The sequence below is a fragment of the Nematolebias whitei genome, chromosome 15 (genome assembly GCF_014905685.2).
Source record: "Nematolebias whitei isolate Nwh7 chromosome 15, NemWhi1, whole genome shotgun sequence".
Taxonomy (NCBI): Eukaryota; Metazoa; Chordata; class Actinopteri; order Cyprinodontiformes; family Rivulidae; genus Nematolebias; species Nematolebias whitei.
In genome coordinates this window covers 29,863,350-29,886,894 of record NC_056512.1, presented here as the reverse complement: position 1 = coordinate 29,886,894, position 23,545 = coordinate 29,863,350, and the positions used below count along the sequence as shown (strand labels likewise).

The window sequence follows — 23,545 nt, the reverse complement described above, 5'->3', positions numbered from 1 at the left end:
ATTTTAGACACTTGTACATTAATTTACTGTCCACCCCTCTTTTAAATCAATGCATGATACTTAATGTTAAATATTTTATTTACAAAATAAATAAACTTACAGTACGCCAATGCTAAAGAATCACACATTTTAAGCCAGTTCCTATGTTTAAATACACACATCTTCAGAAAATAAACACAAGTAGCCAACAAACAGCAGCATCATCCTATTTTAACTGTTGCTGCTGCTAGGAGTCCCACCAGGGCTACCGCTGCTTTCCCCAAGCTCTTCCTCCTCCACCACCTCATGCAAGTCATCCATCACCTCCAGGCTCTCACAGATCAGCCCAATCTGCCTCTTCATGTGGGCCATGGTGCTTTGCAACCTCTTCATCTTCCTCTGTAAGGTGACAGCAATGGCCCTGTGGTTCTTGTGCCTTTCCTCATACTCCTGCCTCAGCTGCTTGTAGCAGTTGTGCTGAGCCTGGGTGTGGTGGGTGAGTATGGTTCCACAGCCCATGTGGCAGGGCTGACGCCAGTGCTCACAGTGGCGTGCGTGGGTGTCCAGGTCCCTGCGGAGAAGCTGCGCCCTGCAGCCCTGGTACGGACAGGGGACGAGCTCGTACAGGCAGCTCATGCTGTGGCAGTACTGCTCTGAGAGCGGGAAGGTCTCTGCACAACCACGGATCTCATTTTTACACTGCAAGAGACACAGACACACCAAAAATCAAGTAATTATAATCTAAAGGAATTACATTATTTACATTACTTAGTGGAACAAGATGAAAACTTTCTATGTTCTTTTAGTTGACTTACTGAGTAAAAGTATTCAATTTTATGTGGATTAATGAATTACAAAAGCTAAACTGTAAATTAAATAAGTGGTTTCACATGTTTTTCAACTATTCATTTATTGGCCAATGATTCAAAGTTTAATTAACTAAATTAAAAGTGAAAAACAGCATGTAGGCAATCAGTACAAAAAGAGCTGAGCCAGTATAAAATATGAGCATTCACAAATGTGCCAGAAAAATACAGGCTGACAATAAACAAAAAGCAAAGAGCTGTTTAAATACAGTCACTCAATTTAGGTATAAAAAAAGTATTTCCTACCTTGATCTTCATGCGCCCAATAGATTTACTCAGTTTGAACATGACAAAGATCAAGTTAGGGTTCACGGGCTTCCTGCAGCAGGGGCAGGTCTCCTGTCTGCACAGAATAAATACTCATCAGTCCCTATTTCTCCACTTTAAAGACACATTCTAGTTATTTATTTTTCCATAATTGTTTGAAATTCTATTCCGTAACATTAATCAGATTAATTCAGGACCTTTTCAGCCATTGTAAGATGCACTTCTTGCAGAAGATGTGGTGGCATGCACTTCTTACGGGACACCTGAGGACCCCTTGACAAATGGTGCAGATCAGGTCATAGTCTGGGGCGTCCACAAACAGCTCCACATCATAGCCCCCACTCTGCATTGAGACATCCGGGTCTGCCTAAATATAAATCTAGAGTTAACATGTTATATGAAGAGGGCATGTTGTAACACTTCACATGTTCTAACAGCAGTCATCTCTGCTGCCTACAACTATTTTCATCATAGAGGGAATCAACAAAACAGAATTAATCTAGAAAGTCATATGACTGATCACATGACAAAATTAATATTATGTACTTGCTCTTTAAAATTTTTTTTTGTAAAAATACAGAATGCTTACTCATTTGTATGAAATCATCCTTAACTTGACTTTTATTAATTTTAAAAAGTACCCCCCCCCCCCAAAAAAAAAAAAAACTATTCATAATAATAACATCACAGCAAAGGAGGAATTTTTTAAAATTTATTTAACACTTTCCTCATCGACATAATTTAAAATGTAAATTTATTAATGAAATAAGCTGATGAATAAATAAAACAAACAAATAAACACAGTGCCATCCACTCACCATGTTGATCCTCTACCCTCAGCCTGTTTCCATCCCAGCTGGTTTACTCCATATCGATCCCCTCACGTTACACACAACACACGCCCTCGTTATCAATACAACACACACACTAACTCGCTCACTTACACACACACGAATATTCCTGACAACACATGAAGGAGGGAGTGTGCGTGTGACCGTGCGCGTGGACAAACGAAACAGTAAAAGTCGTGTCATAATGAGGAGCGTCCGTCCTTTCCAGCATAAAACCCAGGCTTCTGGCTTTAAATACATGAATGGCTCGTGCTGTTTCTATTGTTCTGTTACAAAAAGTCTAAATTTGATCAACTTAACGATCCACAAGAACTAATTTTAATTCACTAAAATGCCATTTTATTCTTTAGACGTTACTACGTTTTAAACTACCAGATACTTGTTGTTTATTTAATCGATTTTTATATTTTTACCTGTGAACATTTGACCAATCATAGCTCCGCGCGCTTAGATGACGTATTCCGTGATTACGTCTAATGTGTGCGACTCCGCTAGCAGCATGTGGGGATGGTTGTTTGGACTGCAATCAACGTGTGAAATGTGTCAAAAGTGATTTATCGTTTGTGTAGCTAAAATATTTAGTATTAGTCGATTTTAATAGGCAAAATGGCATATAAAAATCTACAATTTAAAACAAAGTAAGTCTTCCCTTCTCGAGTTGTATGATTTTAAAACAAGCTAGGCTGAAAACGGCTAGCCCTTGATGATGCTTTTTCCTCCTTTTCTTTCTTTCAAGTTACGCTGTGTCCAGCAAGATCGAGCCATTTTACAAAGGAGGGAAGGTGCAGGTGAGTTGTTCATTTTTTGCAAAAAGTTAAAAAGGTGATAAGTACCAAAACATTGCTAGTTCACGCTCATTATTTACGCATACAACTGTTTTTTTAAAGCCACGTGGGTCAAAGTAACAGAAATCAACTGAATGGTGATCTTTTTGTCTGTGTTTTTTTAGATTAGCAGCGATGAGAAGTACATTTTTTGCACCTGTGGATCACGTGTCAATGTTTTGGAAATCAGCACAGGCAAGATTGTCCACTGTGTGGAGCATGTAAGTTCAACCTGTTGTCATTTGTTTCCTACTGTGTCACAGTATTTAATATTTTAATTTAAATCAACTTTGAGTTGTCTGTGTGGAGTTTAAGTTACTGGACAAAGATAAGATCAAACTTAAGGTCAAGGTTTCTTTATTGTCATTCACACCACATGTGGTGGAACGAAACTGTATACACAGAGTCCCAGTTACATCCAACAAAAGTATAAATTGTAAAGAAAAACAGTAGCAAGATCTAAGAAATGAACTAAGGAATATGCTAAACTAAGAATACACTAAGCACTAATGGTACAAAAACAATACACTGAACAACAGCACAAACTAGCTGAAGAATCAGAATCAGAATGCCTTTACTGTCATTCTACACAAGTACAATGAGATTGAGAGTCACTCCTTTTTCAGTGCAAACCATGCTTTAAAAAAAAAAGAGAGCAAATTACCTACTCAATTTATATTTTGTACCCTTGTTATTGCTGAATAATTAGTTATGCTATTAGTGATAAAATGGGTGTTAATTAGAACCTTTTTTTTTGGCAAATTAATGCCACTTACCCATGATGATCTTTACTATAAAAAAGTAGAAAAAGGCAATAAACTTGCACTGTACTGTTCTGTCTACAGCTGTGTATGACTGTATTGTTCTTTTCACACTAATTAATTTTCATTCATCTGAATCATGGTATTGAAAGTGTGTTTTTTTTTGGGGGGGGGTCTAAACTTGCCTGCAGGACGATCAAGAGGACATCACATCATTTTCACTTAGCTGTGATGACGAGGTAAATGAACTGCTGAATCACCAAAAGCTTCATGGAAGTGGAGTTTTATTTTTGTTTTTAGCAGTTTGTAAAACAGTTCAAAGTGTTTGTTGATTGTGTTTATTGTGTCCAACCTCAGATACTTGTAACAGCCAGCAGAGCTTTGCTGCTAAAGCAATGGGACTGGAGGCAAGCCAAATGCACTCGCTCCTGGAAGGCCATCCACACTGTTCCTGTGGCCAGTATGACCTTTGACTCCACCTCCACTCTTCTGGCAACAGGTCAGCGACGGCACCGTCACTAACTATCACCTGTTTACATCTATAAAAACAATGCAGTTCTAAGTTTCTTCTCTCTCTTTGCTCTTGTAGGTGGCTGTGATGGGACAATCAAACTTTGGGATGTGCTGAAGCAGTACTGCACTCACAACCTTAAAGGATCATCTGGAGTGGTTCAGTAAGTCCTAATTAACTTTCAAGGAGGCACAGGTTGGAGCTACTTTTTTAAAGTATAGCTATGGGTTGACAGTTTAACGGATTGCTTCATGTGCTGTGCCAATACAGGTCATTTTGGGGGGAATATAACAAATTGCATAGAAATATCAAGTTTAATAACAATAAAAACCTTTTTTGTGTTTTAGCCTGGTTCAGTTTCACCCAGATACCAGTCGGCTGCAGCTCTTCTCCTCCTCTCTGGACTGTGGTATTCGGGTATGGGACTTGCGGTCCAGCGTGTGTGTGTGCATCCTGCAGAGCCACTACAGCGCTGTCACGTCCCTCAGCTTCAGCGGTGACGGTGACACCATGATCAGGTACAGTGCACCCACCCGCTCTGCAGATTTCAAATCAAACTGGACATTTATTAGGTTGTTTTTTTGTGTTCTAATTCTGTGTACCAAAGCAGTTAAAACGTCCTGTTCTTTACTTGTAGTTCTGGTAGAGACAAAATCTGTACAGTGTGGGACCTTAAAACCCGGCAAGCAAAGAGAACTGTTCCAGTTTATGAGGTACGACGACGAACGACTTCTTTCAATACCAGTAAAAGGTTTTTGGCAAACTTAACTTGTTTTTATCTCCAGGCTGTGGAGGGAGCCGTGCTTCTGCCTGAGAATACAGACTTATCTCAGATTGGAGTGAAAAGCAAAGGTTTACATTTCATCACAGCTGGCAGCAAAGGTTTGCCACTTAACTGTCTTCAGCATTTCATTTGTTTTTAGTACCCCTGGTAAATGTAACTTTTTTCCTGTAGGTGTGCTGAGAGTGTGGGAGGCCAGCACTGCACGCTGTGTTTACACCCAGACCCTTCCATCTATCTCCACTTCTGTCTCTGAGGAAGATGAGGGGAACGATCCTCGCAGTCTGATACACCTTTTCCACCTGCCCACCTCGTCCAGGCTGGCCGCAGTCACTGCAGAACACAACATATTCTTCTACCGGCTGCCTGAACTCACCACGCTGCAACAAGTGAGTGCTGGGACTAAAACTTTCTTCTAGTTTCTTATCTGATGGAAAACACTCCAGTCTGACAAGTGCTTCAAACATAACATTTGGTTGATTTATGCAAACAACAGACACTTTTCTCTTTGGCCTCCTGCAGTTTGTGGGTTACAATGATGAGGTGTTGGACGTGAAGTTCCTGGGTAAAGCTGCCAGTCACATTGTGGTGGCCACCAACAGCTGCCAGCTGAAAGTGTTTGAGCTGCTCACCAACAGCTGCCAGATCCTCTACGGACACACAGGTGAGTCGACAGCAGGGGGCACTACGTGTCTGAGTGAAACGACCTGGACGTGTGTTCTTATTTACAGGAAATCATAGTTTTCTTTTGTTTTTAATAGAAGTGTGGTTTTGTTGTTTCACATTAGAGGTCAAAGCTAACTACACACCATCAGATTAGAACTCCTTTAGTTTAAAGCTTATTTCCTGACATCTTACCTAGGAGTTATTAAGGAGCAAGATCTGTAAAATGTAAAAAAAAAAAAATCAATGATAAAACCAAAAAAGTTTTCATAAATAATTTTTTAGAGAAAAGGAAGTGTGTGTGTGAAGCCAGAATCTAGAAAAATCATCTCTGACAGCATCCGGTTTGTGACCTGCAGAGCAGGCTGGCTGCTGACGTTTATCTCTGTTCTATCTGTTCGTCTTCCTCAGATACTGTCCTCACACTGGACGTGTTCATAAAAAAGTCCATGTTTGCGAGCAGTGCAAAGGTAAACACAAACTGCTGTGACGAAACAGAAACGACCACAATGAAAATACAGTTGTAGCTGTTTAGTTGAGCCCGTTCTGTCAGCGGTGTAGTTTTCAGTCTTATTTCAAACTGTTTGCTGTGTGTGCAGGACCGGTCAGTGCGTGTATGGCAGATGGACAGTGACAGCGGTCAGGTGCGATGTGTGGCTCAGGGCTCCAGCCACACCAATGCTGTGGGCTCCATCAGCTGCTCCAGGTAAAGCTCCACTTTCATGTCAGTTTCTTAGAAATATCAACACGGGTGAAGAGTTGGATGGTAAATATTGTAACGGTGTGAAAAAAGGCTGATTAATGGAACAATATATGAGGGGAGATTTCCTGTTTTTTTTGTTTGTTTCCAGGATGAAAGCGTCTTTCATTGTGACTGGCAGTCAGGACTGTACCCTGAAGGTGTGGGATCTACCTGAAGAACTTCCTGCATCAGGGACAGAAATCCACCAGCTAAGACCCCGAACCACAGAGAAGGCTCACGATAAGGTACAGGAGCTTTCAGATTAAAACCATAATGTTTGATAGTTCCAATTTCCATAAAAATCTATTTATTTTTAATATTTAGGATCTTTTTACCAAATTTTTGTTAAGACTCAACCTGATGAAGCATCTAACAAATACTTCTCAAAAAAAACAGCATTGCTTCCTTTTTAAACAGAGACGTAGAAACTTCCGTACATTTATAACATATAGTTGAGAGATCAACACTGAGACAATAACAATGGCTTGGTTGGTTAGCGAGTCCCAGCTGGAGCCTTTCTGTGTGGAGTTTGCATGTTCTCCCCTTTGCACACATGGGTTTTCTTGAAGTACAGTAGTCCCTCGTTTATCTCGCGGGATCCGTACCCTGAAGACCTGCGATAAGTGAAAAACCGTGAAGTAGGAGTAGTAGTACAGGTAGTAAGTAGTAGTTTATTTTAGTGTTTATATATTATATAAAGGTGTTTTTAAACCCTTCCCGCACTCTTGCAATATTCTAAACAATGTTTCTAAACTCTAAACCTCTAAAAGAGCACAGAATGTCATGATTTCAGCTCCCTGCCTACTCTGCTCTTTGCCACCTGCAAGCGCTCTTGGCCACGCCCACTTATCTGCTCTGCACGGAGAACAGCTGATCAGCTGCAGCACGAAGTTTATCCTGCAGCTCTGGGTTGCACATTGGTGCAGCAGGTGCTATATCAGCACTTTGGTTGGCCCTGTCACTGTTTAAAGTGCTCTATAAATAAAATGGTGTGGTATGGTAAATAATTTAAAATAATTTATTAAATAATTTATTTTAAATAAAAATTCCATGTCGATCGTGCGTCTCATCCATCTATCAGCCAATTATGTGTCATGTCCAATCTTATTTTGAAAAACTGCGATTAGGCCTGTCACGATAAACAATAAATCAATTAATCACATGGTAAATGAAAATTATCGACCTCATTTTTCATTTATTGGCTTTATCGTTTCTTCGTGTCCCTCTTTCTGATGACGCTGGATGACAAAAAGCTCAACTCCGGTGCTCGTCACTGACCCCTCCCTGTCTCTTTATCCATTTTAAATCCAAAATTCATTTTAATCGTCTTCTTAACCTTCTTAAAGAGACACGCTGCTCGCTCCCTCGCTATCCATCCTTCGGTTATACTGCCATCAAGTGATCGAAAAAGATACTACACGCAAAACAAATTAAAAAACATTTCTTAAATTTGACATTAATTACTAATTATTGTCAAATTTCAAACAATGTTATCGTTTGTCACAATAATTTCTGAGACAATTAATCACCCAGCAAAATTTATTATTGTGACAAACCTAACCGTGATAGAGCGAGTCCGTGATAAACGAACCGCGAAGAAGCGAGGGACTTCTCCAGTTTTCACCCACAGTCCAAAAACATACATGTTGGGTTACATGGCAACGAAATTGTCACTTGGTGTGAATGTGCGCATAAAAGGTTTTCACGTTTGTCTCTGTGTTGGATCAGTTGCCTGTCCACGGTCTGCCATTAAATATGAAACAAGAAAAACTGAACAGTTTGAACTGATCGTTTTACTCTTAGTTTTTAAGCGTTGCCTTTCGTCTATTTTTCTCTGTTTTATCAGATTTTACTCAAAGGTCAAAAGAGATTCAGATTCTTGTTAAAAAAATTAAAGCACAGGGAGTTCATGTTAATTTTAGTTTAGGTTTACACTCCATATCACTTCTTTTAATATCTTTTATTTGAAGAAAGTTATATTTTTCTGGTATTCTCAAGGTAGTATTTTGATTTCAAGTTCTTGTTAGGGACACTGTCAGATTTTTGAGTTTTCTTCTTGAAGTTTAGTTGTAGTTTTAGTTTACTTTATTATTTTTTGAATATTTAAAAACACACAAAAAAATACAGCATGAAGCATAATGTCAAAACTTTTTGTTTTACATATTCAAGTTGAATCCTGAAGTGAAATGTTTCGGTGCAGTGAAGCTGTTCATTGATAAATAAATCTAGTTTTTCTTGTACAGACTGAAAACAGTCAGACCAGTTCTGTAAATAAGCTTATATAAGTTTTCTTTCCTCTGAAGGAAATGCTGGAAAATATTTTTCCTTTTGTGTTTTTTTTTTTTTTTTTGTTCCCGCAGCACGATTAAAGGGAAAAAAGAAACGTCTTCACGTAGCACCTTTTCCTGCTTCACCCACATCTTAAATGGGACAATTTGTCCCTCCATCTATGAGGGATTGCTTAACTTTCCATTTGTTTTTTCTGCATCACATTCCTTCAGAAGAATGTGACTGCAGCTTGTAGTAAAGTCACGAAGGCTTGAGAAGTGTTAAGAATCTGCTACTAAACATCCCGTCTTCAGCATCAGATTGAACCATTTTGTTTCTGAACTTAACTGAACTTTCTATAAATTCCTCCTTTTTTCTCCAGGATGTAAACAGTGTCTCCGTGTCTCCTAACGACAAGCTGCTGGCCTCGGGGTCCCAGGACTGCACAGCCAAGCTGTGGTCTCTGTCTGGGGATGGAAATTTGGGTCTCGTGGGGGTGTTTCGGGGCCACCGTCGTGGGATTTGGACCGTCTGCTTCTCTCCCGTTGATCAGGTTCTGGCCACGTCTTCCGCAGACGGGACAACAAAGCTGTGGAGCCTGCAGGACTTCAGCTGTCTGAAGGTGGGAGGGGAAGGAGTGGACGATGTCAGAGTAATCTGGGGCATCATCTCATCATCAGTCATGGTTGTCTTCTGGTGCGAAACTCGTTGTTAGCCTGACACTGAGTGATGTTTCTGTTTTTATTCTGAAGACGTTCGAGGGCCACGATGCTTCGGTTCTTAAAGTCATCTTTGTGAGCCGCGGCACGCAGCTGCTGACCAGGTGAACACACTCACCTACTTACCTACATTTCTACCTTCCTACCTACCTCCTACCTACCTACCTACCTTCCTACCTACCTTCCTAACTACTTATCTTCCTTCCTCTCTACCTTCCATACCTACCTTCCTACCTACCTACAGGTGCGTACCTTCCTTCCTACCTACTTACCTTCTTACCTACCTACCTTCCTAACTACTTACCTTCCATCCTACCTACTTTCCTGCCTACCTACCTTCCTATCTACCTTCCGACCTAACTACCTACCTTCCGACCTACCTACCTACCTTCCTATTTACCTTCCCTACCTACCTACCTACCTTCCTACCTACCTACCTTCCTATCTACCTTCCCTACCTACCTATCTTCCTACCTGCTTACCTGCCTACCTTCCTTCCTAACTATCTACCTTCCCTACCTTCCTACCGGTACGTACCTTCTTACCTACCTACCTGCCTACATACCTACGTACTTTCCTAACCACTTAACTTCCTTCCTATCTACCTTCCTACCTACCTACCTTCTTACCTTCCTAACTACTTACCTTCCTTCCTGCCTACCTTCCTTCCTAACTACCTACCTACCTGCCTACCCACCTTCCTACCTACTCGCCTACCTACAATCCTAACCTCATACCTACTTCCTTTCTTACCTACCCACCTTCCTAACTACTTACATTCCTTCCTATCTACTTACCTACCTACCTGCCTACCTTCCTTCCTAACGACCTACCTACCTGCCTACCTTCCTGCCTATCTTCCAACCTACTTATTTACCTTCCTGCCTACCTTTTTACCTACCTACCTTCCTAACTACTTACCTTCCTTCCTATCTACCTTCCTACCTACCGTTCTACCTACCTACCTGCCTACCTTCCTTACTACTTACCTTCCTCTACCTACCTTCCTAACTACTTGCATTCTTTCCTATCTACCTACCTACTTACCTTCCTACCTACAGTGCCTTGCGTAAGTATTCGGCCCCCTTGAACTTTTCAACCTTTTGCCACATTTCAGGCTTCAAACATAAAGATATAAAATTTAAATTTTTTGTGAAGAATCAACAACAAGTGGGACACAATCGTGAAGTGGAATGAAATTTATTGGATGTGTCAAACTTTTTTAACAAATAAAAAACTGAAAAGTGGGGCGTGCAATATTATTCGGCCCCTTTACTTTCAGTGCAGCAAACTCACTCCAGAAGTTCAGTGAGGATCTATGAATGATCCAATGTTGTCCCAAATGATTGATGATGATAAATAGAATCCACCTGTGTGTAGTCAAGTCTCCGTATGAATGCACCTGCTCTGTGATAGTCTCAGGGTTCTGTTCAAAGCGCAGAGAGCATCATGAAGACCAAGGAACACACCAGGCATGTCCGAGATACTGTTATGGAGAAGTTTAAAGCTGGATTTGGATACAAAAAGATTTCCCAAGCTTTAAACATCCCAAGGAGCACTGTGCAAGCAATCATATTGAAATGGAAGGAGTATCAGACCACTGCAAATCTACCAAGACCCGGCCGTCCCTCTAAACTTTCATCTGGAACAAGGAGAAGACTGATCAGAGATGCAGCCAAGAGGCCCATGATCACTCTGGATGAACTGCAGAGATCTACAGCTGAGGTGGGAGAGTCTGTCCATAGGACAACAATCAGTCGTACACTGCACAAATCTGGCCTTTATGGAAGAGTGGCAAGAAGAAAGACATTTCTCAAAGATATCCATAAAAAGTGTTGTTTAAAGTTTGCCACAAGCACCTGGGAGACACACCAAACATGTGGAAGAAGGTGCTCTGGTCACATGAAACCAAAATCCAACTGTTTGGCCACAATGCAAAACGATATGTTTGGTGTAAAAGCAACACAGCTCGTCACCCTGAACACACCATCCCCACTGTCAAACGTGGTGGCAGCATCATGGTTTGGGACTGCTTTTCGTCAGCAGGGACAGGGAAGATGGTCAGAATTGATGGGAAGATGGATGGAGCCAAATACAGAACCATTCTGGAAGAAAACCTGTTTGAGTCTGCAAGAGACCTGAGACTGGGACGGAGATTTATCTTCCAACAAGACAATGATCCAAAACATAAAGACACATCTACAATGGAATGGTTCACAAATAAACGTATCCAGGTGTTGGAATGGCCAAGTCAAAGTCCAGACCTGAATCCAATCGAGAATCTGTGGAAAGAGCTGAAGACTGCTGTTCACAAACGCTCTCCATCCAACCTCACTGAGCTCGAGCTGTTTTGCAGGAAGAATGGGCAAGAATTTCAATCTCGATGTGCAAAACTGATAAGAGACATACCCCAAGAGACTTGCAGCTGGAACTGCAGCAAAAGGCGGCGCTACAAAGTATTAACGCAAGGGGGCCGAATAATATTGCACGCCCCACTTTTCAGTTTTTTATTTGTTAAAAAAGTTTGACACATCCAATAAATTTAATTCCACTTCACGATTGTGTCCCACTTGTTGTTGATTCTTCAAAAAAAATTAAAATTTTATATCTTTATGTTTGAAGCCTGAAATGTGGCAAAAGGTTGAAAAGTTCAAGGGGGCTGAATACTTTCGCAAGGCACTGTACCTTCCTTCCTAACTAACTACCTACCTGCCTACATTTCTTCCATCCTACCTACCTTCCTAACTACTTACCGTCCTTCCTATCTACGTTCCTACCTGCCTTCTTATATATTTTTATTTATTTTCCACTGAAAACAAAGTAATAAAAGCACAGTAATGTCAAAATAGATTAAAACAAGAATCAAAAGTAATGATTATCAAAGTCCAGCGGCCTTTTCTTTTTTACACTCATTTTTATAGTTATTGATTAATCTGATTTTAAATGTTAAAAATCACTTGTTTCGTGTTCTTTAGTGTGAGCTAAATATTTAAATATATAACATATTTATTCATTTTAAATGAAATTACCAGTATGTGAATGGACAGTTCTTAAACTTGGACCATTCTTAATATAAAACTTGTTAAGTTTTTCTAACAACTTACTTTTATGTATTTTTTAAATGAAGACAGAGTTTTTATTAGCATATACATATTTTTTGCACCGTGCTTTTATTGTCCATTGTCCTACCCTGAACACATCGTTTCATCCGAGGACTTATATTTGAGAGCTCGCGCTCATCTTCAGTTGTTTTGGCTGTGATGCAAACTGGCCTAACCTTATCGACCCCTTTCCCTCAGCGGCTCAGACGGTTTAGTGAAGCTGTGGACCATAAAGACCAACGAGTGCGTGAAGACGCTGGACGCCCACCAGGACAAAGTGTGGGGGCTCCACGCCAGCCACAAAGATGACAAGATGGTGACGGGCTCTGCAGACTCTAACATCACCGTGTGGGAGGCAAGTAGGAGCTGACCGACACTCGCAGACCGCAGAGACTGAAATTATAAGATTAAGTTGGGGGAAAAAAAGTTTTGAGATTGATTAAGATCTGAATTTTCTGATAAAACTGTTTTCCTCTCCTTTTTTTTTAAAATTAATCTTTAAGTAGCATAATTAAACAGAAGTCCTCTGAACACAGACGTAAGAGTTTTAAATTAACAGTGTAAAGTTTGATCAATAATGTAACATCCTCCTAATATACAGTTTTTGTCCCTCTATTGTTTTTTTTTTTTTTTGACATCAAGTCAACACTTTATTAGCAGCTTATTTATTTACTGCTCTTGTGTTTGTGCGCCACCAGGATGTGACCGAGGTGGAGCTGGCGGAGGAGCAGGCCAAGCAGGAAGATCAGATACTCAAGTCAGTTATTTCCAGCTCTTTTGGGTTTTAAAACTTTGATCTCTTACCGCAGGGACGAGCTGTTTTCAGTCATCGTTGTGCCACTCATCCGCGTTCGCTCCCATTTTCACAAGATTTCTTTTCAGTTTCCTGTGAAACGTTCCTCCTTTAATTTTCAAGAAGCACACCGGCCGCATAGTTAGAAAATCAAATATACAAATTTTATTTTGCAGAGGAATTTGTGGCAAATTTGTTACCATAGCAATGATCAAAACTTATCTTGGTGGAATTTGTGAGTTTTAGCAAAATATCCTGTGAACCAATGGGTGGATTTTAATGAAATTCTCTGGAAGTAATCACTGGGTGTGTATCTAAAACTTGTCACCATGTGGAATCCAGCTAATTAAAAATGGCTGCTACTGATGATTGACCTTAGCAAACACAAGATTGGTACAACTCAGGCAGTTTTACAGATACAGTGTGGTGGTAGTTGAGAGTTCTTCCTAACATTCACTCTGAGTGCTAACAGATTGCGTAAGCTCTTTGGTTTTTATCCTCTCCTGTTTATTTGCGTTACAAACTGTAAAACGCTCAAAACAAAAAGTGATGTCAATCAGCACTGTCCTTTAAGCTTTGTTTGTGCAGTAAAACGTGCATCATGTTCTGAGCCGTGTCGTGTGTTTGTTGTGTCTGAAGGCAGCAGGAGTTGTCCAACCTGCTCCATGAGAAGAAATATCTGAAGGCCCTGGGTCTCGCCATCTCACTGGACCAGCCTCACACCGTGCTGACCGTTATCAAAGGTGCAGGACTGTTTGCACGCGGGGCTTGCTCAGACATTAAACACAATCTGTCTCTGCGTTCTCTCGTTTTTCATGGTTTCTCATTGAGTCACGCCGCTCGGCCGGAGAATACGTGTTCTGTTTGTTGGTACAGGATTTCTTTGGTGCTTTTAGGATTAACCATCGTTTGGGTCACGTAAATGTTTTTCCCTCGCTGTTTTAAAATAAGTGTGAACAAAAGTTGTTTCCTGTTGCTTTTAGCGATTCGTCAGGGTGAGGGAAGCCACGAGCTGCTGGAAAAGACGGTGCTGAAACTGCGAGTCGATCAGAGAGGTATAACATGTCGATGTGTTTTTTTTTTTTATTGACACTGCTGGAAAAAGATCTGAATTATAGCTTTAAAACTTTTAACATGATTTATTTCCATGCAGCTAAAGTTTCTCTCTGTTTAATTTAAACTTCCTGTTTTGATGTTCCGCTCAGAGTCGCTGCTGCGCTACTGCGTGGTGTGGAACACCAACGCCAGGAACTGTCAGGACGCTCAGGCCGTCCTCCAGGTGCTCCTCACTCACCTGCCGCCCGAGGAGCTTCTTCAGTACCAGGGAGCCCGAGCCCACCTGGAGGGTCTGATCCCGTACACAGGTGATCCAGAAAAGCACAAACTAGCTGGACGAGATGTGTCGATGCTTGAATATAAACCAACAGGATGATTGAAATACTGGGGTTATATTCCTCAATAAGTCATGCAGAAACATAAATACAACTTCTTATCAGAATCAGCTTTTATTGTCATTGCATCAAAGCACAAGAAAATTAAATTTCAGTACAGCCCATTCGAACAAACAAACAACAGACGGGGTAGATGGAGTGTCTGAGGCTGCAGCCTCAATGAGAGGTGCTTCTTTTTTTGTTAGATTAGAAAAAGGGGAACATGAGGGAAGAGGACGTAAAAAAAAATAAAATCTCACTCTGTCCTGTTAGAAACACAGTGTGAGGCTACAAAACCCCCAACACACACAAAAAAAAAGCAACGTAGAGTTGGTAAGGGTGGGGGTCCCATCACAGGCCGCCCAAGTGAGCGATGCAGACACTTGTCCCTTCACATCTACTCAAGTTGCTGCAGACTTACAATGGCCAGAACATCTGCCGACGTTTTCCTAATTTGTCGATATGCCAGGTAACCACCAACTCCACAAAGCAGAAATCCTGTTATCATAAATCCAATTATGTACGCATCTTCAGCGTCCTCGGCTGACCAGATGGACCAACACACGATCTTCTACTTCCCCCAGGAATCCATCGTGTGCCAGTGTCCCGTCGGGGCAGGAGGGCTCTCCTTCACCCTGTCTTCTCGTTGAGAAAATGTGATCAATTGCGTTGAGGGACCAGCTGACCAGATCCATAACTTTGATCTTTTTAGAGAAAACAAATGTGGTTTAAACACTCACAAGCTTATTAGTTTTAGCTCTTATTGTCTTCATCTAAAGTGAAACTTTATCATAGAATCATATGGGGGAGTGTAGTGGTTTTTAACGGGATAAGTTGCTTTACAGCTACTTCTATAAATAAACGTATCAGTCATGTTCTAATTTTTGTTTCTTTTCTTGTGATTACTATAAAACATAAATAATTAGGTTGATATTTTTCACCACACAGAAAGACACATGGAGAGGATCGGCCGTCTGCTGCAGGCGTCCATGTTCCTCAACTACATGTGGCAGAAAATGAGAGTAACTGGAGCATCGAGGTGAGGCAGCAGCTCATTACATCACTTTCATCTGAGCCACTTGGATCTGCTCCTATGAACCCTTTGTAGGATTTTAGCCTTTATATTCATGGTTTGTATAAAAATGATAGTTCTGATAAGAAACGTGTCAAAGCTTTTTATAATTTGAACTCTTATTTCCTGTTTATTTTACACGGGTGATGTAGACGAGGCATAGCCCCAACACAAAACATGAAGGTGTTTCCTTCTCATGATGATTAATGTTGTTGCTCACCAAGCGGCATTCCTAGCTGCATTTTTTTTGGGTCTTTTTTTTTTTTTTTTGTTGCTAAATGAAGGTTCTGACAGGAGGAACTGATGTTGTATAAGATACTGCTGATACCTAGAAATACTGCTGAAGGATGAAGATAAAATATAAAGCTAATTATTTTATCATTGTTCTTCTTCCAGCATGACCCAAGATGATGAAATGGATACGACTCCTCTGACACAGACCCAGTTCTTTTTTGATAAAGAGAAAATAAAGGAGAGTAGCGCTGAGAGACGAGGTGACGACAGCGACAGCGGGCAAGACGAAGATCCACATGATGATGAAGAAGAAGAGGTGATTGAAGTCAGCGCCACAAAAAAGGCCTCTGCTAACAGGAAAGCTGAAGGCAGAACCAACAGGAAGCAGCAGCCAGAGAGCGAGGAAAGCTCTGAGGAGGAAGACGAGGAGCTTCAAACAATGAAAGTGAAGAACCTCCCAGTTTCTTCTCCTCCACAGTGTCAGACTCTGAGCTGATGGAAACACGGACACTCAGGCTGTCAGGAGAAGAGGAAATAGATGCCAAGTGAAAACACGAAGAACAGGTTTTGCTGTAAATACTGAAGACTTTCCAAGTCGTGGCGTTTTACCCGTCAGTCGTTTCTCGTATAGATTTTAAACGGAAACTGAAGATGCGGAACCATTCCGATGTGTTTTTTATTTACCGTATAAAGAATCCAAGAAGATGAAGAGGCTAAAGGAGGAAGAGCTGAAACACAAACGTGGACAAGTTTGTTTCAGTTCTGCAGTGTTGCATCATCATTTTGATCTACTGACGTTTATACAAATGCAATAACTTTACATAATCTACACAAAAACATGTTTAGATACCAGTCAATGCATTTATGAATAAAGAAAATAACTCCCATCTATCGTTTACTGTTATATGTCTTGTATTAGTTTTATTTTGATGAGCAAATATTTTAACAAAACCCTGATTTGTTCAGTTTGACTTTTTTTTCCTGGTTTGTTTGCGTACCATATTTTTTGGACTATATGGCGCATTAAGCAAAACAAAACCGATAAGTCAAACTTTATTCCACTCATTCACAATACTGATTACGGTACCGCGAGACTCCTGACTATGGTAGCCGTAATGCTCCGACAATCCATCAAGCTTTGTAGCTTCATAACTTAAAAGTCATACTAAAACATTTTTGACAGATGTTTGAACGCCGTGTACCACATCGGTTCGAGGTCCATCACGGCAACCAAAAAGTCATACATTTTTAAAAACTGCTTTATTTTTGTAGGTAGGTAAACAAAATTTCAGGATACAAAATGCTGAGTTTCCAGTGTGGAAAGTAAATTTTTTATTTTTTTATTTAAACAAAAGTATTAGGCTCAAATAGGTTATATTCCGAACAGAGTTTTACTTTTTTAATGTTCCAAAACTGAAATTATTCTACAATTAACAATTCTTTCAAAGTTCATCAACTGGTTAGTTTGGGTGGAGCAAAGTTGGAGGTTCATCGACTGGTCCCCTCAGTTAGGATGGGGGGCAGGTTGATCTTGGCTGCGTTCTTGCGGGTGACGCTGCTGCAGCGGGTCAGAATCTCCTGGGCCCGGGGCCTTGGTGGCACCTTAGGTGATGTTGGGCTCTTGTAGAGGTTGGGATCAGAGACACTGGGGAGTAATCTCCCCTGTGGTTGGCTTGTTGGGCTGAGGAGGTTGTTCACCGTGGGGGGAGGCGTGCGGCTAAGTTGCAGCCGCTCATCGTTGGAGCCGCAGCTCAGGCTGAGGGATGATCCACCGAAGACGGAGCCTGAATCGTCGCTGAAGATGTCGCTGTCACAGCTGTCATCAGTGTCTGCTGTCAGCATCCTGCCGCCCTCCTCTTCATCCTGCACCATGATGATGGGGGGAGGGGGAGGAGCTCTCACAGGGGTGGGTCTGCTGGGGGAGTTTGTCACAGAGATGCTGTGGCTTTCTGCAGGTTGTGCATGAGACTGCTCAGACGGCGTGCACAGTGACCTGGATCGGGACCTCTGGACGCTCTCGTCTTGGATCGAATCGGGCGACAAGGACACGACAGGTAGAAGCTGTGGCAGGTTTCCATGGGAACAGCTGTGATGCAAATTGGAGGAAGGGGCGATGAGGGAGGACAAGTTGCTCCGAACTTGATTCTCAGGTGTCATACGAATATGAGGCAAGCTGTACGGCTTCAGGTGTATGGTTGGGATGTAGCCTATCTTCCCTTTGTATCTGTGAAGAAACAAAATGAGAAGGGTTAAAGTAGATTAAGGCTGAAAGAATAAAAACATCATTAAATTATTACTACTTGAATATTATCTATTTAAAGTAAAACATATCCCTCTGGATTAGACATTTTATAAAAGAAATGAATTCCATCTCTGTTTCTACACCTTGAACCTGAATTTCAAGCAAAGGCAGCATGAGTTTTGTTTTTCTGATGGGAATTTGTCAGTGCACATGGATTAGGCAATTAAAACATGCAAAAAACTAAATGCATGTATTCACTGCATGCATTGTAACGAGCCTGCAGTCATAGTTACTGTTTGTGCACTTTGATGTTTAAAGCTCTGTATGCCTTGTTGCACATATAATCTGAAAATCAGACATTTAACCAGCTTCACATTTTATGCATTTTGTGGAGTTTGGAACTTTCCAAAGATGTAATAATTCTGAAATGGTCAGTATTGTTGAAAAATTGCACATTTTGTGCCTTTTCGCCTTTTAACAACTTGTTTTCACGTGTAAGGAAACTGTTAGCAGAAATCAGGACAAAGATTTCCCACCTGATACTGTGAGGCATGAGGCTTGTTTATATTGTACGTGTACACTTCAGGATGTTCTGAAGGGATGTTTCTGACAAAAGTCAAATGTGTTGGTACCTGACGAGCCACCAGCCATTGTCAGACTTCTGCAGGACCTCCACCACCGCTCCAATGTTTATGGATATCTCATCAAATTTGGTCGACTTGTAGTTTTTGACTGCAGTGTAGAGCAAACCTATGGAGGTCATGAAGATGTTTAAGAAGAAGGTTGATATGTTTATCCATGTGAAGTGCTGATACTCTGTTTCGCTGTGCAAATACCTCTTTCTAGAATCTCATCCTCCTCATCGTCCTCCTCGTTCTCTAACTTCTCCAGGTAAGGTGCAGGGAACCAGGCCATCCGCTTGTCTTCGTTTTCTACAAGCCACCACCCTGAACAGACGGTCCTGAGTTGAACTGAGTGTACTTTGAGCTGCAGCAGCCACAAACGTCAACACTGACTGAGACGTGTTTGCTCACCTCCTTTGTCTTTGATGAGCACGTCCAGTTTTTCCTCAGCCGTCACTTTGAAAGGTTTGTTCTTGGTGTCTTTTGTCTCGTAGGACGCCACGCATCGGTACGTCTCTGTGACGAACGGCTGGGTGACGTTCCCACTGTTGCTGTGTCCTCCGTTGTGCCTGAGCTTGTCCTCAGAGGGTATGATCATGATGCTGAGGCAAATCCACACCGGAGGACATTGAAAAATGTCAGACATGTCAAATGTCTTAGAAAAGGAGCAACTTTGATATTTGTGAGATTGAACCAGGATTTAAATGAAGCGTGTGTTTGCAGCTGTAAGAGTCTCAAAACTCTCATTTGTTTGAGGTCATTTTGAAACCAGTTTCTTCCCACAGTGTTTTGATTCTCAGATTTTAATCTCACCTGTTCTTGGTGAACTCCGACTGCAGCTCCTGACCTTTGGCCTGGAAGAACCGGATCAGGTCTGCAGACTGAGACACTCGTGGATCACAGCACAGGAGTTCATCGCAGTATTTCTGTAAATACTTCAGACGTACCAGTGATTTGTTAGAGCCCGTCCTTTGGCTCTTCTTCGTGCGAATACCTAAACAACCCCAGGGACACATATTCAGTTAAATCTCATGAGACTGACTGTGACTCGGACGAACTTAGCAAACACACGCTCACCTCTGAATTTGGGGAGGATTCTGTCAGATTTATTCAGTTTGCTCGCAGATGGAAACGCTGCCTTCAGTTGTTTCTGTGCAAAACAAAAATAAGTACATAATGACAGGAACCACATGTGGTTTGTACAAAAGCAAGATATAAATAAATGCAATTATTTAACCTTACATGCATTTTTTTGAAATCCCCAAAACTTCTGTAAACCACAACTTCGTTCTGGTCTGACCAAAGCACCGAGGTCATGTACAGCTGGAAGAACAAAACAAGTTGTTAACCAGACATTATTTATAAAATAACTATATTATTAATATAAAAATCTTCCATTGGTTTTACTTTGCTTTTCTCCTTGTGCAGCACCCCAGCCAAATGGACACTGATGGGATAAAGCTCCGTCGCCATGACGACTGGACAGTAAGAACTGTGTCTGTAGAGCTGCAGATGTTCTGCAGGTGCCTTTATACCGCCACGGAGAAAAGGCGTGGCTGTATGACGCACTGATGGAAACTCTTATCTTCTAGTAAAATAAAATTCCTGCATTGTTCCAAAACCAGCCAGTGTGACATTTACAAAAGTATTTTCCTCCAAGGACTCAAATGGGTCCAACCATCAGGACTGACAGCTTAGACTGTAGGTTTTGAAGAAAACAGGCTTGTTTACATTTAATTTTTGCTCTTAAGCTACTTTTAATTTTTTTTAGCTGTGTTACATAAAACAAATAAACAGAATGGTTTAATCCTGTGCTTAAATTGTTTCTTGCATGATAAGAGAAGAATACACACATTGCGTAATTCTGCGTCATCCAGACAAGATTGAATGAGATGAGTTGAGTAACACATGAAAAGGACCGAACACTCAGTTTGGGCTGACAGCCAACAGGTTTCCATTTCCCTCACACCCACGTCCTCTTACCTGAGGAAAGCCAAAAACTTCTGACAAAATCAAACGTTTAACAATAGATGTTTACACTTAGTGTAATAACAATAAAATGAACCATATGGCTTGCTAAAACCAGCAATATGCCAGCTAAAAGTAGCAAAATGACAATTAGAAGCTAAAAGTAGCAACTGCTTTTATCCCGGATCCTGTTCTTTCTGTCATGATCCAAACCTCATGATCATAGGCGAGGGTTGGAGCACAGGCAGACAAGTAAATCGAGAGCTTTGCCTTTCTACTCAGCACTTTTGTCACCACGACTGACCGAAGCAACACCCTCATTACTGAGGACGACACCCCAATCCGTCAATTCTTCTCCCTCTCCAGCTTACCATCACTCATAAACAAGATGCCCAGTAAACTCCTCCAACTGAGTCAAAACCTCCTCCCTGACCTGGAGGGCCATCCATCCATCCATCCATCCATCCATCCATCCATCCATCCATCCATCCATCCATCCATCCATCCATCCATCCATCCATCCATCCATCCATCCATCCATCCATCCATCCATCATCTTTACCCTCACTGTTGCCCATGTCCAGTAGTCACTGTACGAGAGGTGGGGCACGGCCTGGACAGGTCTCCAGTCCATCACAGGGACACATAGAGACAAACGAGACAAACAACCATTCACTCTCTCACTCACACCTAGAGACAATTTAGAGTTACCAATCAGCCTAACATGCAGGCTTTTGGTCTGTGGGAGGAAACAAACATATTTTTGGTAATCATATGCTGCTAACCGTTTCAGATTTAAAGCTTAGGTCTAATGACATTATTTTATTTTGTAGGAAAAGCCCAAAGCTGCACACTCTGTTCGTTTTAATTGTCTAAAGTTAAAGAGCAGTTCTGCAACAAACTCTTAAGTTGAATTCAGGAACATGTACTTTTGTTTGTGATTGACTGCTGCTGACATCTGGTGTCTGTGGACAAAACTCTGAACTACAGTGAGGAATTAGACAAGCGTACAAACCAGTAAACAACACATGGCTTTTATAATGCAAACACAAATCTTGACATTTAAAGACATCCCTCAAAGTTAAGTTAATCTTGTATGAGTACAGCAAATGGTACATAATACACCAGCCAGTAATTTGTCAGCGTCAACAAGACAAAAAACATAAATTCTATCACACAACAGCCCTGAATATGTTTTCAATAAGCATTTACATGACTGTGGTGGGGTGAAAGGTCAAATTGACTGATAATGACATTGTCCATGGTGTACATGGACGAACAGTTCAATTATGCAGGGACACGAAACTGCAGCGATCAGATGAAGAAATTATCTGGTGATGACTATCCAAACCATTTTATGTTCAGGAAAGTAGACTTTGTGAGTACCACTCAAGGTTTATTTTGTGGAAGTGGTCTTAAAAATGAGAATGTAGAGCTGTATTCTGAGGACATCTAGCTTTAAACTGAGTTGTGGATCGACAGATGGACAATCTAAGACGGGGCTCAAACTTTTTGGGTTCAGGGACCCCCTCATAAAACCCTCATGTTAATTAAATAACTTTCTTCACTTTGTCTCTTTAATGCAAAGGAAATGTGTGTGTAACATAAATACTTAATATCTGTTTTTTAATAGTGTTAATACAGTTTTTATACTTTTAAACATGGGGTATTTTTCATTCCTGACACACTTAATTAACAACACTTTTAATTTCAACTTCCAAAAATTACAGTTTTGAGAAAATTAACAGCATCAAAAACCACTTTAAAGCTTTAGCTATTCACTAAATGAACATAATAAATGTGTTGCCGCTTCTTCAAATTATTACAGAAAACTCTTTACATAAAACTGAACAGAATCACAGCAGCAGTAGTCATACCAAGTAACAGGACTTCATTTGTAAACTGATCCATGCCAGAACGTAAAACACGGGTGGGCTGGCATGGGGATGGGGGGGGGTCTGAGGGTCCTGCTCCAGAAAATTTGTAATAGACGTGATTTCCTGCATTTTGGTGTATTTTAAAGGGTTGTTAAACATTTATGTGCTTGTAAAAAATATAATAATAATAATTATATATATAGAAATATAAAAAAAAAAATATATATATATATAAATATATATATATTTAATTTTGGGGGTTTTTTGGGGTCCCCCAAGCACCGGCTCATGGACCCCTGGGGGTTCGAGGACCCCAGTTTGAGAACCACTGATCTAAGTGACAAAGTGTTTGTCGTTTCTATTTTACTCAATCTGGAGCGAAGACAAGGTTGTGACAAAAGATCAGCTGTGACCTTTGACCCCAAGACCTTGAAGTCTGTAAGGATCATCTTTGACCCTTATAAGGTAAGCTGTGCAGTTTGACTTTTTTATATTATTAATTTGGAGCTCGGACAATTATCCACGGACGGCGTCATATCATAATGTGTCCCATCAGCTGTATAAAACGTTATTAAAAAGTTAATTTTATATGTTTAAATACTTTCCAGTTATGCAGAGACTAGCTATTTTAAATAACAAAATTGAGATTGATTTTTTTTCTTTTGAAATTAAACAACTAAATTGCTTTTATTTTTTAATTAGGCATTTTCTGCTTTTAAACTTTTCTAAGTGTAAATGGCAAGTCTGGTCATTTCAACATTACAGATTAAACGGAGCAGTGAAGATACAGAAAACGCCAAGAATAGAAAGAAAACTTGTTTTTTATTCCATCTGACTCAGTCCTAGCAGAACAATACATCTGCAATTTAGAATAAGACAAGAAATAATTCACATTTCCTTCTTCTATTGCACATTTTCCTTATTTGTTCGGATAAAAAAAAAGAAGTCAGATTAAGGATTCGTCTTCTTTTCA

The 23,545-nt window shown here is 40.7% G+C and overlaps 3 protein-coding genes across 3 annotated transcripts; 1 reads left to right on the top strand and 2 right to left on the bottom strand.

The window, feature by feature from the left end:
- Positions 1–37: 37 nt before the first annotated feature.
- Positions 38–1,966, bottom strand: rnf151 (ring finger protein 151). Its single transcript, XM_037688346.1, is given in 4 exon segments — positions 38–678; positions 1,092–1,215; positions 1,310–1,479; positions 1,931–1,966. Coding segments are annotated over 4 exon segments (765 nt in total). The 5' UTR covers positions 1,934–1,966; the 3' UTR covers positions 38–210.
- A 459-nt stretch (positions 1,967–2,425) lies between these two features.
- On the top strand, positions 2,426–16,726 carry tbl3 (transducin beta like 3). Its single transcript, XM_037688345.1, has 23 exons — positions 2,426–2,601; positions 2,700–2,751; positions 2,913–3,008; positions 3,740–3,787; positions 3,906–4,047; positions 4,138–4,222; positions 4,407–4,577; positions 4,697–4,772; positions 4,845–4,941; positions 5,015–5,229; positions 5,363–5,504; positions 5,915–5,973; positions 6,103–6,209; positions 6,355–6,490; positions 8,896–9,135; positions 9,266–9,336; positions 12,532–12,688; positions 13,032–13,090; positions 13,766–13,869; positions 14,110–14,181; positions 14,332–14,490; positions 15,505–15,595; positions 16,025–16,726. Exons 1-23 carry the CDS (start codon positions 2,570–2,572, stop codon positions 16,356–16,358), a joined length of 2,745 nt encoding a protein of 914 aa, XP_037544273.1. The 5' UTR covers positions 2,426–2,569; the 3' UTR covers positions 16,359–16,726.
- A 596-nt stretch (positions 16,727–17,322) lies between these two features.
- noxo1a (NADPH oxidase organizer 1a) lies at positions 17,323–20,223 on the bottom strand. Its single transcript, XM_037688532.1, has 8 exons — positions 20,135–20,223; positions 19,970–20,050; positions 19,805–19,877; positions 19,541–19,721; positions 19,139–19,329; positions 18,941–19,051; positions 18,737–18,854; positions 17,323–18,086 (listed from the first exon to the last, which is right to left on the bottom strand). The coding sequence occupies exons 1-8, from the start codon at positions 20,198–20,200 to the stop codon at positions 17,351–17,353; spliced, it is 1,557 nt and encodes a 518-aa protein (XP_037544460.1). The 5' UTR covers positions 20,201–20,223; the 3' UTR covers positions 17,323–17,350.
- Between the last annotated feature and the right edge of the window lie 3,322 nt (positions 20,224–23,545).